This window comes from Gavialis gangeticus, unplaced genomic scaffold (assembly GCF_001723915.1).
Source record: "Gavialis gangeticus isolate Ggan-Ray unplaced genomic scaffold, GavGan_comp1, whole genome shotgun sequence".
Lineage (NCBI taxonomy): Eukaryota > Metazoa > Chordata > Crocodylia > Gavialidae > Gavialis > Gavialis gangeticus.
Genome location: NW_017729033.1, coordinates 84,990,783 through 85,007,446, shown reverse-complemented (window position 1 = coordinate 85,007,446; position 16,664 = coordinate 84,990,783). Strand labels below are relative to the sequence as shown.

The window sequence follows — 16,664 nt, the reverse complement described above, 5'->3', positions numbered from 1 at the left end:
ATTCACACATGCCTCCAACCAGGGAGATGCATCTCACAGTCTAGGAAACACTGTCCTAAGAGCTACTGTATACTAATAGTTATAAAATCACTGGCATCAGCAATAAGTTTTATATTTGATTTAAAAAATAAATAAATGCTTTCTTACTAAGCAGTAGGATTTCTGCTTCCTCTGCACAGTCCCAGGTTGGCTATTTAGTCTTAGGACAATGCTGGGTATATGTAATAAATACTTACATTTGTGGTATCTTGTTGACTTAGTGAGGTGTGGTATTAATACATATGTATGAGCACACACACACGCCACACAGCAGAGCATGTGCTCCTCAGCTATAACACACCCCTTGAATGTATGCAAGCATTCATCTACAGCCTGTGGCTCCATAGAGTCAAGGGATGAGTGCATTTGATGAATGTGAGAGCTGTCATTTATGTAAATCCCAGTTTTCTCATCACTACTCCCTAAATCACCACTACCTTACTGATTCCCCAGCCAGGTACCCAACACCAATGTGGTTACCACCACTACTCAACCCACTCCTTTTCCTTCATTCAAGCCCTTCTTATTCTGGGACAAGATTTAGAACCCACCCCCCTGAAATCAGGCAAGTGCAACCAGGGTGTGGGGAACTTAGTTAGAGTCCTCTCTTCAGTGCTGCTTCAGAGCAGATGACCCAAGTTGACGTTGCAAGTTAGAGGCACAGCTAGCTGCTATGTAACAATGGTTTCAAAAAGGGATGGCCAGTTTCAGGTATTCTTTAAAACAGTGGTACTCGGTCTTTTGTCTCTGTGGGCCTGATGAGTGGCATGGAGCCAATCTGCAAATGTGATGGGGACCCAAAAGCAAAGATTGGGCTCCATGCAGCCTTGGCAGGGCCATGCTATCTAGCTCATGGGTCTTCCCATAGGTCTGTAAATTTGGCAGCAGAGAAGTGGCAATTAACACTGCCATTGGTCCCCTCCCATCAAATTTTCAGACCCAAGGGGAGCTCTGCAGGCCAGATCTGGTCTACGGGCTGGGGTTTAAGCACTCTTGCTTTAAAGGGATCAATGTCAGAAAGTGCTAGGAATTCACCTCTGGTAGTCATGTCTCCTTTAGACATGACAACCTGAGAACTGAGGCAGCTAAATTCAATATAACCACTTCTGGAAGTGTAGGGCAGCTGGTACCAAGGGTTTGAGAAGATCAGGGTCTAGTATCATACTGAAATACCATCTTGTTCACGTGGTGACAACTTAGGCTACTTAAGTGTCACAACTGTTTCTGGTAAATACTTCCCAGATGGTTATCGGCTGTGAAGTATCTTTCAGAAAGTATCCTTTGCTATTATATAATCAGACAGGAAAATTCTCTCCATTTATCTAATGGGATTATTGTTCCCATAAGTAGCATATTATCATTCTTATAAATACCTTTATAAGAATATCCTCAGCAGGAGGCTAGTTACCTTGAATAATTTTGCCTACATGCATGTTGTGTGGTATTGCATTACCATGACATCTTTCTGTGCTCCACGTTTGAACAGTTGATTTAGGTACAAGCCTAAAAAAACTCCCCACATGTACTTCTACATACTATTCACAATTGAAATCAGAAATCTAAGTCTAAAGAAGAAATCTGCTAAAGCAGCCCTAAGAGCCCTATAGCCACATCCCAGCATTTTCACTCCACCTCCAGTCTCTTTAACATTATCTACTCCTATCCTACTCTAAATATAGCATGTCTGCCAGAGTACGCGGATCTTGGAGACAGAGCCTTACCTTAGGAAGGAATGTTTTGATCATTAGATACATGCTGCGAACATTGAGGCTCATTGTGAAGTCCCAGTCACTCTCTTCGCACTCCAGAATGGTTCCATGATGGACAAAGCTGGATTAATCACACAAAGAACAATGGATTACTTCCTCCATTACATATCTGTGATTTGCATGCATTTTTTCCCTTCTCTTCGTCAGTAATACCTTATTTACCTGATTCCAAGACAAAGCCCCCCCCCACAATATAACATAGGGAAAAAGACCCTTATCTTGGAATCGAGTACTAGGCAGCAGAGGGGCAGGTACTGTTGTGATTTTGATCCAAGCTGCAGTTGCTGCGATATGGCCTCTGCCCTGCACAGCACAGGCCCCCCCCACCCACAGCCCCAGCTGCTTACCTTTGCTCTGGGCTCTGCTGCAGTCTGGGGCATGGAGCATGTTCTTGCTCTCAACCCCTGCCTGGCCTGGTAGCAGTGGTGGTGGGGGTGGCAGCTTGAACCTCAGCTCTAGGGCCCAGCCAGAGCTGCCACTGTTACTGGGCCAGGCTGGGGCCAGAACACGAACATGCTACACCCTGCTAGAGCAAGCGTTAGCAGCAGCGTTGGTTGGGGTGGGACAGGAAAAGGCAGCAAGCGGGCAGAGGGACCAAAAACTCAGGGGGAGACAGAAGCTACAGGAGGCAAAATATGTTGAGGGTGGGAGGGAGGAGGCAAAGGGCAGGGGTGAAGCTGCTTGATTTCTACGCACCCCCCACCACCAAACTCTCCCCCACTACCTATCTTCCAACTGTCTCTTCCACCACCTGTCTCCCTCATTACTTTCTACTGAAACTACCCACAAAACCGACAATTGTGATGAAGGATTCTGTGAGGCAAACCCAAAACGAACAGTTATTAAATAGATCAGCTACACTAAAAAGACATAGTGGAAGAAGAAGGAATTTTAAACAGGATTTAGTTACCCTGCAATATTACAAAGAACATCAATTCTCTCAATCTCCTTGGCCAGATTTTCTATTTGCTCCTTCTTAGTGACATCCAGCACCCGTATTTGGATGCCTATTTAAAAAGAGGAAAAAAAAAAAAAGGATTTTATTTCACTTTTGTTTAGTTAAAGACCAATTGTCTGATTTGAGAAAACCTGGTTATTTTGCAGCTGCCATTAAAGTCAATGAGTGCTCACCAGGGCCAGTCCCTTCTGAATGCTACCATAAAATGAAAAGATTCCATGAAATTCCAAGTCTACCATGCAAAAATTACGCTATTTACTCTATGCCATGGAATCACAAGGAAGCAAAAGACTCCAATGTGTGCCTGTGATCAGCTGATTGGTGCTGGCCACACATTCAGTTTAAGGCATGACAGGAACCAGCCACAAAGTTAGTACATGTTTTGTGTGATAGTTTTGTGGTTTATTCTATTTTATTATGCCATTAATTGCACAAAAGTGGGGCTGGGTTATTACTTAAGATAAAATGTGATTAACTAGTTAATCTTAAGTGTAACAATGTCTGCCAGGGGCCACAGTTACTTCAATATACAAGCCACAGGTGCGCCATCCACTGGCTGAAATTCACAGAATTTAACAAATAAAATAAGCCCTAGAATAAAACACGCCATAGGCCATACAGCATTCCAGAGCCTCACATTTATAGCTTATTAAGTTATCATGATTCATTTCCTGTGCTGAGAATGTAATCACTTTGTGACGTTAATCATCCACACCCAAATGCATACAATTTAATGAAAGCTGTGAAACTAACCTGGTTGAGTGACTAATGCCAATGGGAGAATTAGTTGCTAAATCAGTATTCACTGAAATACACTTGTACCTCATGAGCCAGGGTGACATCTGTGTGGCATCAAGTACTTCTGGGAGATTTGCCAGCAAGGAAGCCAATTCTTTCCAGGCAGGCAACTAACTTGAACAGTGGAGTGTCTGCTCCAGCTCATTTCAGTCCCATATTGCTAGTATTTCAAAAAGTAAAGATTTAACAGATCATGGGGTTGAAACTCCTTTTTTGAGGATAGGAGTGCATGATAGTTTGATTTTATCTCCTGATACTGGTTCAGCTATGCTCATGAGTACGTGAGAGCAAATGACTTTCCTTAAATTAAGGATTCGCAAATACTCCTCAGATGAAGACAAACTCTTTATACCAGTGGTGCTCAACATTTTTCCCTGGTGGGCGGGATGGGCAGTGTCCCATCTGTCTGTGGGCCAGGTCCCGTGGGCTGCCTCAAATTGGGCACCAGGGTAGGTGCAGTAGGCATCCCCCAGCCATGCAGATGAGTGGGGATAGCCCAGCCACAACGGAGACCTGAAGGGGCAGGGGGTGTGTGGCTTGGCCTATGGGGCTCCAACCAAGCCCTGACGGGGAGGGGGTGCACCTTGCCCCTGCAGGGGGAAGGGGGCATGGCCCACCCCCAAACCAGCCCTGCAGAGATGGGGGGCAGGAAATGTGGTCCAGTTCCCCAGGAGAGGGAGAAAAAGAGGCATAGCTCAGCCCTGTGGCAGGAGGGGCATGGCTTAGCACCAACCTGGCCCCATGGGAGGGTCGGGACATGGCCAGATCAGGAACCAGATGTGTGGGAGGCTGCATGACCCAGCTGTGGTTTGGGAAATTTGGCCGGGGGGGACAGGACCGACTATATTAATGGCCACTACTCCCCTACTGCCAAATTTCCTGCCCCATGGAGAGCCCCACAGGCCAGATGCAATGGCCCACAGGGGCAGGGATTGAGCACTTCTGCTTTAAAGTGTTTAAGAATCACCCAGAGTCTGCCTATGTTGAGTTCCTGTACTTAAAAGCAATAGAGGTACATAAAGTCCAGCAATTGCATTCTCTAAATTGACTTTAAGCATCTTCCTTCTGCTTCATTGTAGATGAAATGGATCCTGCTTGCAGTTTTTTTTTAGATTTAAAATAAACTTGTTTTACAATTTCCTTCAGCTTGTGACTTTTGTAACTAAGGATCCATTACAGGAAGTCTGTGACTGTCAGTGATGGAAGCATACTAGTGTGATATCAGATGGAGACAAGTCTTAGCTTTCAGAATTCAGAACTTATACAAACAAAATAGGGACCAATTTGATGACAGTGGAATTATTTTCTAAAAGGTACACCAATTCTTACTACTTACCATATTACATAGTTCTAAATGCATTCATTAAATTCCCTAAACAGAACACTATTTTTATTTAACAACTAATTAAGCTAGGCCAGGGGTGGGCAAAATACAGCCTACGGGCCAGATCTGGCCCACCAAGGGATTCTATCCAGCCCATGGCAGGTCTCTTGGCCTCATCTGGCCAAGGAACAGGGGGCCACCTGGGCCATGGAGCATGTGGCTAGTCCTGCTGCCCCCGGGGTGTACAACAGAATGGGAGTAGCGCAGCAGCTGGACTCAGCATCCTGGTAGCCCCTGCAGTGGTGGCTCCTTTTTGCTGCCTCAGTGCCACCACTAGACCTGGCCCATATGCTCCATTGATCCTATCTGGCCCTGGGCCCATCCGCCCTGCATCTACTGCTGGGGGCACCAGACAGGTTGGGTCTCCATGGAGACTGGCCCAGGATCCCTGTGGGCACAGTGTGCTTGGCCAGGCAGATAGGGAGTGGTGTCTAGGGAATGGGATGGGTGGTGGGGGCTGGGATCAAAGCCAGGATTGTGGGGTGGTGGTAACAGGGACTAAGGTCAGAGATGCAATCTGTTGCCTGCACATTTCTACTTGCAAAAATAGCACCCATCACAAGGACCTGTGGGGAGTGGATCATGGCTCTACCCTAGGTCCTGTCCCTACACAGTCACTGCCCTGCAATCGCAACCCTGGCCCTGCCCCAGCCCTCATCCCATCTACCTAGCCAAGTGTGCCCTGCCCATGGGGATCTCAGGCTGGTCTCCATAAAGACCACATCCTCTCCATCCACTGCCCCTGGCAGTGGGTGAGGGGTGGATGTCCTGGATGGCTGGATAGCATCAATTGAGCCTGCCTGCCCCCATGCCTTTCAACAGCTCACCAAAACTCCTTAAGTGACCCTCCTGCCCAAATAATTGCCCACTCCTGAGCTAGGCCTTCAGGTAACAATGTAGAATTTCTTGCTTTTAGCACTAGTGACCCCAAAGTTCAAACAGAACAATTCCTGCTGATAACAAACAGCACTTGACAGCTAGCCCACTGACCTAGGCAAAATTACATAGGTAAAATGAACAGTAGTGTAAGGCAGAGCAGCAATTAACCTCTTCGAGAGTGCTAAAGGGGTCAGATAGCTGGGGTTAATCTGTCTACCTGCAACCTCCATTCTGAAATGCTGTTTCAGTGGAATACCAGCACTTGGACATAAAGCCCCCATACTTTCTGTGCTACAGCAAAAAAAGTGGCTATCAGCACTTAGGGGCTGTTATTAAATCATTCTGCCACCTTTATAATTCTGGGCTACCCTTAAATGAGATTTTGATAAGCAGCTTAAAAACTACTGAAGACTTGGACCAATGATTGCTGTAAACCATTTACCAGAATAGTTCTCTAGGTCCCACAGCTTTGACTCGTTGATGTCTGTAGCAATGACCTTGGCTCCTTCTTTTGCAAAAGCCTTAAAATCATAAGTAAAAAGTACACAATTAATGTTTGGCTATTTGAAATTTCAATAAAGGCTGACTAACCCAATAGAGCAAAGGTTGCTTTTCTTTCTGGGTAAATAACAGTAAAAGGCTACATTTCCAAACACTCTGGTATTAGACAGTTACACATGTGATATGATTACAGAACTGATGATTCCTCTCTCCAAACCAGAGTCCATAATTAACTCAGTAGGTCTCATTGCCTGACCATGTATAAGGAGCATGACATATGATATATAATAGCTGATAAGGGCAGCATGTACACTAGCCATTGTCTTACAGATTAGTAGGACCAGGTTACAAGACAGTGGGTGCATCTACATGTGCGCTTTACTGCAGAGTTGACTTCACTCCACACCAAAGTGACACTGTCTACACACATGCCGGTACTAGGGTGCAGTAAATTAACTGAGCTGTAAGATAGTATAGTCTGGGAAAATAATTCCACCAAAAGATGGTACTAACAGTGGTGAAACACGTGGAAATGCTGACCCAGGAATAAATTGCTCCTGGTCAGCCCAGGCAGCACAGGACCAGACACCTGCCTGCCGCCTAGCCCCACGGCTCTGAATGTTTGGCACTCATGCCCCAGCCAGCCCTTCCACTGCCCAATGCCACCACCTGGAGCCTGAGGCTGGCACCCTCCCCCGCCCCTCCACTTGCTGCCAACCTGAACGTGCACTTCCCCAGCTCAAAGTGCTGCTGTCCTGTGTGTATGTGTAGACACTGTGCCCAGGAGGCATTAACTCTGGTGTGAACTGCTCCAGAGTTTACTGTGTTACATTAACTTCATGTGAAGAGGCACCCATTGTTAGCTAAATGCAACAAAGATGCAGAACCTGGCTCTACTATTTATGGAAAGTGACAGCTCTGTATAAGCTAAATCCTAGTTCATTATTCAAAACACTAAAGAAGGCATTATCCAACAACTTTTCTTCCCACTATTTACTGCACACAGAGCCAGGTATTTGATCTTGAGCAATACCCCTAAAAAAGGTACTCTTTAAAATCCATTGAGAGAGAGCTTACTTTATGCCTTAGCTGCATAGCTACTTTTTGCCAACAGAGTAATCTATTGTCAAAAGGTGCCTTGAAGCCTCAGAAAAAAAGCAAGAATTTCTCAAGGACCCCATACCACAAAAATGCCTATAATGTAATTTCAGCTATTGTTGAGGGTTGTCTTTAGAAAGCTCAGACATACCATTCTCATCCGGAACTTGTTGCAATTTTACAAAAGCAAACTTTTTAAGAAAGAGACCCATTTTGTAAGTTAGGTCTTCCTTATGAATGTTGTTCTTAAGCAATGGTTCAATACAGGATATCTGGAACTGATTTGCATTTCGTTATACAGTTTCACAGTAGTAGGCAACCACTTTGGAGGTCTAAGAAGTCTAGTCAGGTGCCTGATAAATCTACTTGAACAGAGTCCTGCAACTATCATACCAAGACCTTTGATGTGTATGCCTAGACAAGAGTATGGAGGAGTGGAGTGGAGGCTGCCCTAGACCTACCACCCACCCTTTAGACGATTGAGACTGAGGGGCCAGATGTTCAGTGCCTTGATGGTTGTAGCTTTTGCCAGAGAGCAACGAACTGTCTAACACCTCAGTGAGGGCGTGTTTCTGGCTAAGGGACATCACCCTGACTTTCTCCAACCAAGGAATATCCACAAGCCAGCAGGAGCTAGGATTTTGAGGCACCCTACTCTTGCCTTACTCTGGATGTTGTAACTGTGGTATTTTATGAGCTACCCCACCACATGGAGCCCCACCACTCCCACCAAAAGTATCACAGTACATAAGGGTCAAAATTCCATTTCACTCTGTTCCTACAGTGATTTTTAGCAGTATTAACAACTTATCTGACCTCCAAGAGGGAATCTTGGGATTGGAAAGGAAGTTGCTTAGATCATCTTGTATTTTCCTCTTCTCAAAAACAAAGCAACAGAAATCTTTGAAAGCCAATTATGATCTAGCCACCATCCAAAGATGGAAGACCTGCAACTGTCTGCTAAGTGAATGTCAACTCATAGCCCAATGTCAGTGCTACTACACCCAGTCAGGTGAGTTGTGAAGGTCTTTCAGGGCAGTACTAATTGTGGTATAACAGGGAATTTTGAGTGTGCAACCTTGAATGAATTTTCCATAATGGAAATGAAGTTCTTATGGTGTAGCAGTCATACTTCACGTGCTTTCCATGGAAAGTTGGGTATTTTTGGCTTCTCTCTCATTTGGAATTTATTCGTGATTAATAAAGGTTGTTCAGTAGAGATGGCAATGGAGAAGTCATCACAGCAAAGCTAGTAAGGAATATACAGTGGAAAAAAGGACAAATATTTCCAGACTTACAATAGCAGTGGCTTGACCAATCCCTTGTGCTGCTGCAGACACCAATATGACCTTCCCATCAAGCCGGCCCATTCTGGATCCTGAAGATACTTAAACAGATATTGCCAGATATTGCCCTTCCAAACAGGAAGGCAAGTTATGATCAGCTGTAATAAATAACCATCAAATACATTTTGTAGCTGAACAGATGACTGAGCATCTTCCTTTAACAAGTGCTGGAGAATGCCCTAATTCTGGGTAGGAAATACAGAACCTGCATAAAACGAGGGAAACCTGTATGTGCAAGTTTGCTTTTATGTAATAACCCTTTTATACCAAAAATCCATTATATGCGAGGTAAATTCACTCTTATGCAATTGGTGTGGTGGAAGCCCACAGTCAGTTGCTTTGTACAGTGCATTGTGGGAATGATACACATTAAAATATCGTCTTGTGTGGATCTGTGCTCCTCACTCGTCTGCGACACATGTATCTGTAGTTACCATCCCCATTATGATAGTGCTTTGTACTTGTGTGTACTGTCTGGTGTTGCTGAGTACCAAAATTGTCTTGTCGAAGTGGTAGAAATGGGGCTGGGGGTCAGTACAGTCAAGGTCTTGGAACGTATCCCTATTTGTTACATTGTAAAGTGGGTTCCCCTTTATATGAATTCGAGTCATGCACCATTTTCCAGGAATGCATGCACAGCATAAAGCGAGGGAAACCTGTACTGAAATGGTAGTTCTGAAATAAAAAGCTGAAACAATGAAGGCCAGGCTTATCCCTATATGCCGGTGGTCTCCAACTTTAAGCACAAGATCACGTCTTGAATTAAAGTGCAAACCAGGATCTGCCTGAGCCATGCCCCCGGCAGCAGGATATACTTGGTGCTTCACCACTCCTGGGGCAGCTGCAGTGGGGCTTGGGGCTCAGAGACCAGCACACATGCCAGCCTCCACTCTGCACACGTATCAGGGGGCAGGTGCCCCCCAGGCCTCCACTGGGGTGGGTGCAGTGGCAGGAGTCCCCCTGCACTCCTGGACAAGCCACCTGGGCTCTGATTGTGCCACCAGCCAGGGTTCCACTCACCCCAGCCCCTGCCCCACTTCCTTCCTCACCGTGGGTACCTTGATCTGCACCCCCTCCCTTTCTCTCCTCCACAGACTGACCTGTCAGGTGGAGGAGGGGGGGTGGAATGCATGCACGTGATTAGCCCCTGCCAAATAATTCTCTCTCCCTCCACCTATATGGGGGACTGAGACAGACAGTCAGAGGCTCCACAAAATTGACCAGCTGATTGTGATCTACTGGTTGGTGACTACTGCTATAAGCAGATAAATCTCAAGGGCAGAACAAAACATACCTAGCAAAGTACATAGTGGATTATCACTTTATGAGATATGAGATTTAATAGTAAACAGCAAATATATGCAGAGTAGGTGGGTGGGACGGAAATAGTTTTCACATCTCACAGAACTTTGAGATTTAAAATAATGTTACCACTCTACATCATGTTAAGAAAGCTAAAACACATTTAGTTTTTATGAAAAAACAGGGAGACTGACCAGAGTATCCACAAGGCTCGGGTTAGAGCTTTTGTGAGATATGCAGGAGACTCGTATTTAAAGTCCTGTTCCATCTGACTTAAATCATAGATGTTAAGCCTGAATCTCCCACATCCAAGACAAGAGGGCCAAACTCCAGAATATTCTCTATTCTGGATGCGGTTTCTATGGTTTTAAACAGAGGTCCCATACTGGCTCAGAGAAACTTCTGACAACAAAACTTCTTCCAAACTGGTATATTCCCATGACAAGTTTCAGTTTCAACAAAAACATTTACTAGAAAAGGCCCTGATTGGCTCTAGTATGGATACTCTGCTATACTGAACATAAAAAAAAAAAAACCCAACAGTCTGGGTTGCAGGTAAGGTTTAAAGAGGCCAAAGTCTGAGAACAGACAGACGAGCTGAACAGTCAAAACTGCTCGCCTGGTTAGGCTGGCACAGGCAAATTAGCCGCTTCTCAGCACAGCTTTTACCAAGGTGTACGAAAGCCTTTTACCAAGGTGTTAGAAAGGTGCAATTTCTACTAAAATCAGGTCCATGGGACTTTGTTGCCCTCTGTTGCAGCTTGCATGCATCACAAGCAGCTACTTACAAAATGATTACACATGCTTGCTTATGTTGGCTGAGTTTACTTGGCTGGGCTCTCATTTTGCTCCCCAACTTCCCAGCCAGGTCCATCCTACTGTAATCTCACCAACAGTACTTCTGTTTGTATGCACTAATTCCAGAAAACTGTTATGAGCCACAAGACATACAGGTCTTTAATTATATGACAGTTTTTATAGCCCATGTTTAGTAGGGATTAACTGATACTACCAAACACTTAAGCTTTCAACTTAGGCTATACTTTACACCACATCTTCATTACTAAAATAGGCAAGTCTGGTAAGAGACTATCCCACTGATCTTAAGACCCAACCTTTGGGAAACCAAAAGTGTACCCTGAATGAATTGCTCTAGAACTTAATCATAACTTTCCCATTAGTATCTCTGTGCACAAGTAGGATGAAACAGAAAAGGACAGCTACCCACCTCAAAATCTAGGGAGGCAGCTCTTGAGGTTCGTTAGGCCTCTGTACTTGAGGAAGTTGCATGCATTTCAGTGTTTGCTGGGATTTGTAGTTCAGCTGAACTTCTTTAAAAACCATCCCAGTTCCTGTTGCAACATGGAGATGCTGCCATCTAGCGTGGCTTGGGATATATAAAAGTTATGCATTTTTTTCCGCTTGAGGAGAGGAAAAGTCAACATTACCTGGCAGTTATGCATGAAGAAAAAATCAGCAAAACCCAGTGGTGAATGAAACTGTATACATCCACATACATAATAAAATTCTAACATGGAGTCAACTTTTTTTCCCCCCGATCAACTGTTTTTACCTGTTTGTCTATCTCTATTCTTATATGAACAGTTAAGTCCTCAAAATTTACACCTCTGACATGAAAAAAATTATAGCATCATCAAGTTTCAGATGCTTTCAGGACAAGATTATCTGATCTCATCATGATCTTGCATCCAAAGATACTCCACCAGATTGTTTAATATCCAGACAGCACTCTTGGGGAAAAAATTAGCAAGTAAGCATATTCCCAGTCACAAACGTATTTGTTTTCTGGGAAAGCTTGTTCAAACACTTTAGCTATTTGAGTTAGTACTGTTGCTTTTCTGCTGAGTAGTGGCCAGTTTTCTGGTTCTTGTAGATCAGCTTTCTAGAAGAATGAGTTCTTAGCTAATGACTTCCTATCAGCACTTTTTCCTCCATCCACCACAAATAAGTAACACTTCCTGTTTATGGAATTTGGAGGCAGCCCACAGTTACTGCTGAAGACTTCAGAGGCTAAGAATATTTTTCAGCTCATGCCACCAGAAGAATTCTTGCAATGCTGTAGCAGCTTTCAGCAAACAATTGTCAAGGCTAAGTACAGACATTTGGGGGATTAGGGAGAAGTTAAATTGGTTCAAAATGGCTGTGGGTAAGCCAGGATGGGGGGTGCGGCACATGGAAAAGGTGACCCATGAGAGATGGGGGGGCAGGTGCAACCCACAGATGGGGTGGGGTCCCCTCCCTACAACGAACCTACACCCCCATCCCTCTCCACATCAGAGACTTACTTGCTCAGCTCTGGCAGCAGCAAATGCTGATAAAATTGGCTGCACCTGGAGTGGCTTGTGGGATCAGGGTGAGAGGCTTGGCTGGTTAGGGTGAAGAGAGTGGGGAGCAAGGGAAGAAAAAAGCCTATTGTGGTGGAGGAGGGGGGTGAAAAGAGCAGCCCTGGGCTGGGACCAGTGGTTGGGTTTTCCTAGCCCCAGGGCTGCGCAGGGAAAGTATACAGAAGTTCCAAGCACCAGTTTGACCTAAAAATGGAATACATTTGATACTACATAGATCCAGGTTTATCTTAAACTGGGTTCTGCAATTTTTAGACCAGTTTGTGTGGAACTTTTGCACAGTTACAAGTTTACACTGACTGCTGGCCACCCAGACCAGGTCTGTAAGTGTAAGGGCAGCATCAGGACAAGCTAAGTTTAAATTGGGCGACCATTTTTAACCTGATTTAACCTCCCCCCAGATGTCTGTGCTTAGCCCAAGGCAACACTTTGAAGTGACACTGACCAGCATTAAAAGCTATTATATGTTTTGGTCTCCCTTGGGGGAAAAAAAAAGATTCCAGTATGAATTTTGGTATTCATTAATCAGACTATGGGTTGGAGAGAAGCAAAAGCTTTTTGTAAAAAGACAAATCAAAATATGTTTCTCATTATGCTGCACAGCTTCTCTCATGTAGTCACTAAGAATCAGCAGAGTAAATCAAAGTAAAGTGAAGGCAGAAGAACAAGCAGAATTGTAGTAATTACTAAACAGTATAACAGGAGAAAGAGCAACAGAAACTCTACCAACAAAAAACAAAGCTTCTAATTTAAGGTATTGTGGGAATCAACCCAGCAGCACCTTCCAAACAGTGGATCCCTCTGCACAGAAAAGGGATACTTACAAAAACTTCAATCAAACTCCTTTTGGCAGAAGGGGAGGGTTAGTTTTGGGAGTGATGCGATTGCAGGCACTTTAGGTTGGTAAGAAAAACAAAAATTAAGCTGTTTCTGTTAGGTGATCAGCAGTCAAAGTGTCTTAATTTAAATGATTATCCTTTGATGACAAAAGCAAGATCTTATGAAGTTTAGTTCAGATCTCTCATATATGTTCCAGATTGCCTAGTGGTTCAAAAGATAGCATTAAAACTGTGGACATAATTTTAATGGTTCTTTTGCAACCGTAAGTAGAATTTTCTCTGCCTCCCCTATGAAAGTTTAGATTATAGAGCATGTTTGAGAAAGTGGGTACTGCAGCCCATTGCATAGCTGAGGGCAGGCTGTGAAGTTTTAAATTTAATGAGATGGCTATAAAACTGACAAGCATCTTGCCTACTATCAGCACGGCTACATAGTACACGGGGTTTATGTTAATCAAAGCTCCAGTGCCAAAGCATCAGTTGTTGGGACATGTAAGGCTGTACTAAAACTGCCAAAATAACTTCACATATTCTTTCCCCCCACCTTTTTTTAAAATAAGAGCTGTATGCAATTTTGTTGGTCTTGATTCATGCACAGAATCAACTTTTTGTAATGGTAACAGAACAGCCTATATGGTTACTTTATAAATAATTGGAATATTATTGTGGATTTTCTTCCCCACAAGAACATCAACTAAGCAACCACTATCACTGAGACCTACCATCTGTACCATCTCCACCTCACTAAAATTACATAAGAGTATTGCCTGACAAATAAAATTGTTTAAACATTTAACACTTTATTAAATCAAGAACATTCTTAAATACCTGAGATACAAAGAGACAGACCCCGACAGTTAATCACAATGGTGAGATATAGGTCAGTCTTGCAGTTTAGAACTGTAAACAAGCAGCATAAGCATTAAAGCAGCCAATTTTCCCCCGCTCTGTACTCATTATAGCCATGTTCAGGGGGAGGAAAAAAAAGAGCTTACAAAATTATTTTTGGAACCACAGTAGGCTCTACTCTTCATTAAAAAAAAAAAATCTCATATCTGCACTTTGATTGCATGCTCCTGTAAATGAAATGCTAGCAGTTTATCCATTATTTTTTCAAGACAGTGGTTAAAAGAAGTTGAGAATACAATTCCCCAGTCTTACAAAGTGATATAAAAACATAAAAAAGTCTTCCTCAAAAGGTAGAAAAAAAGTAGCAGAAAAAGTAGGGCTCTTTCTATTATAACAGACTGAGATAAAGATTGGGAGGTAAAGAGGGAGATAAAGATTGAGATAAAGTTTATGTTGGGAGGGTTGTTGTAGGAGTGACAGCATTAGTCTCCAAGACTGATAAGTTTCACAGTGAAAACGCAGTTTGGTTTGCAATCCATTCTATATTCCTGTTTAGCTTGCAGGCTTCATTTTTGCCACCACAAGGTAGGTAATGAAGAACAGTTGTAAGAGACAGCCTCAGCTGGAAGTAGGCAACACCAGCTCTTGGTTAAGAATTGTTAAATACAAAAAGTAGTGACAGCAAAGTTACCCTAAGAAGTGAGATAATGTTAGAAGCCTGTTCCCACAGTTTGAGATTAAAATCCAGTTGCTAATTCTGCAGCACGTATATTCTACATATGCAGTGTCTGGCTTTATTCACTGGCAAGAACAAGGTACAGGGCTTTATTGGGTTGTACATTCAGGTGCTTCATCCTTTTCTGAAACTCCTAACCAGTGCTTATATTGTTCCTCTGTAGGCTCTATTCCTCCAGGTCGTGCATCTATACAAAATGAAAAAAGAAAAAAATTACAGTAAGTTAAACTTAAAAAACTTACCCAGTTTAACAGACCCATAAAGAACAACTGCTGTCCCCCAACTAGAGGTTTAGAAGGCAAAGTGACTGAATTTGACAGCTTGACTGGTCCCAACCTCTAAATTCTAGCTTTGGCAAAGCCCAACTCTGATCTTGGCATATAGACTGGAACCTGAAATTCAGCAGTGGGTTGAGGTGGAAGTGAGGAAGAGCCTGTATACATACTATCCTGGAGTGCGTACACACCAACTTTCTGACAGTTAGTCAACTTAACTTTAAGAGTACATGTGTATGTAAAGCAGAGTTGACAAATACAGCACAAGATAATACAACTCCGAGGTGTATTATCTTGAGTTGCATTAGTTACGTCGACTTAGCTCACAAGATGGCTGCCACCATGTCAAGGAGCTGTATGCGTGTACACTCCAATGTGACCTAACTTAGCAGACTCAACTAAGTCTGCTTTAAGTTGACTTAGTACGCGTGTACTCACTCCAGGCTACCATCACTGCAGCCAAAAGCAGACTGACAGTGTGGATACCAGACTAATCTTAAAAAGGTAAGGGGCCGGTGCCTGTAGAGAGAAGTTCACTTAAAATGTTTTCACTGAAGTCATATGGCTGGAACTAGCGAGTAGCTTTCTCTGAATATTCATCTTTTCTAGAATAAGGGAAATTAAGTTATATAGAAGTTTAGTAATAATAATAAAATTAAAAACAGAAGCCAAATATTTTGTCTGTCCATAATTTTTACTAGCCAGTCATCGACACTTACATTGCAAGGAGAAGCTAACCCAACTTCCAGAATACAAATACTAAAATTGTGCATACTAGTCTCTTGGTGCAGTTAGTAGGCACTTAACTATGGAGTCTTTGTGGCTTTTGCTAGCCAATCCTTTAACATCCCACTGAATAGCTGTTTAAGAAAAAACAATTACAATTTTTAAAAGCTTTTTCTAGATATCACATTTACCCAAAGAACCTTGCCTGCCTAAACCTTTTTTCTATAAACAGAGACAAATTTACGTTACTGAAATCATTTTATGTGAAGTACACATTTGCATGGCAATTCCTTTAACGAGCAGTGCAGTATTGGATTACATACCTATAAGCGTGCCTAAGTTGGAGTTATCGAAGAAATTTGTGGGGCAAGTCGGTAGCAAAGGTTTTGGTGTATCCAAGGGCAGAATTGCTTGTAAATTGTGTTCCTTGGGAGAAAGTATCTGCTCTTTACAAGGAAGAGATGCTGTCTTCTTTGGAGACCTTGGAATCATCTCCTGAGAAACACCTCTTGAAGACACTTCTCTCAGTTTTAGTGCTCTTTCTTTCCACTTTGTAAGCTCCTTTTTCAGCTGATGCTCATTGCTTAAAAAGGAGAAAGATGAACAGTGAAAAATCTGGAAACTTACAAGCTTTTTTTAAAATGAAGGTTATATACTTTGGCAGCACTAGTGGGAAGCTCCTGCAACCAAAGATATGATCACAAGCTTCTTTACAGTGCCAAATGATTTCCTCAATCTTAACTTGAAGGGACAAAGTCAAAGTAACTAAAATCCCCATGCCAGATGTTCTGCCAAAAAAAAA

General features: G+C 43.2%; 2 protein-coding genes across 7 annotated transcripts in view; both read right to left on the bottom strand.

Moving 5' to 3' along the window:
• BDH2 (3-hydroxybutyrate dehydrogenase 2) overlaps positions 1-11,393 on the bottom strand; it is a 34,071-nt gene extending 22,678 nt beyond the window's left edge. Inside the window, exons 1-5 of one of the 2 annotated variants that reach the window (XM_019526089.1) lie at positions 11,303-11,393; positions 8,725-8,830; positions 6,270-6,348; positions 2,719-2,815; positions 1,761-1,869 (exon numbers count right to left, since the gene is read on the bottom strand). In XM_019526089.1, the coding sequence (XP_019381634.1) occupies positions 1,761-1,869; positions 2,719-2,815; positions 6,270-6,348; positions 8,725-8,796 (357 nt within the window). In that variant the 5' untranslated portion in view covers positions 8,797-8,830; positions 11,303-11,393. Of the gene's footprint in view, positions 1-1,760; positions 1,870-2,718; positions 2,816-6,269; positions 6,349-8,724; positions 8,871-11,302 lie in introns of both variants that reach the window. The other variant, XM_019526090.1, reaches the window with a different exon arrangement.
• A 3,273-nt stretch (positions 11,394-14,666) lies between these two features.
• CENPE (centromere protein E) overlaps positions 14,667-16,664 on the bottom strand; it is a 79,633-nt gene continuing 77,635 nt past the window's right edge. For all 5 annotated transcript variants that reach the window (XM_019526088.1, XM_019526084.1, XM_019526087.1 and 2 more), the window contains 2 exons: positions 16,186-16,445; positions 14,667-15,048 (listed from right to left, as the gene is read on the bottom strand). In XM_019526088.1, coding sequence (XP_019381633.1) covers positions 14,951-15,048; positions 16,186-16,445 — 358 coding nt within the window. In that variant the 3' untranslated portion in view covers positions 14,667-14,950. The remainder of the gene's footprint in view (positions 15,049-16,185; positions 16,446-16,664) is intronic.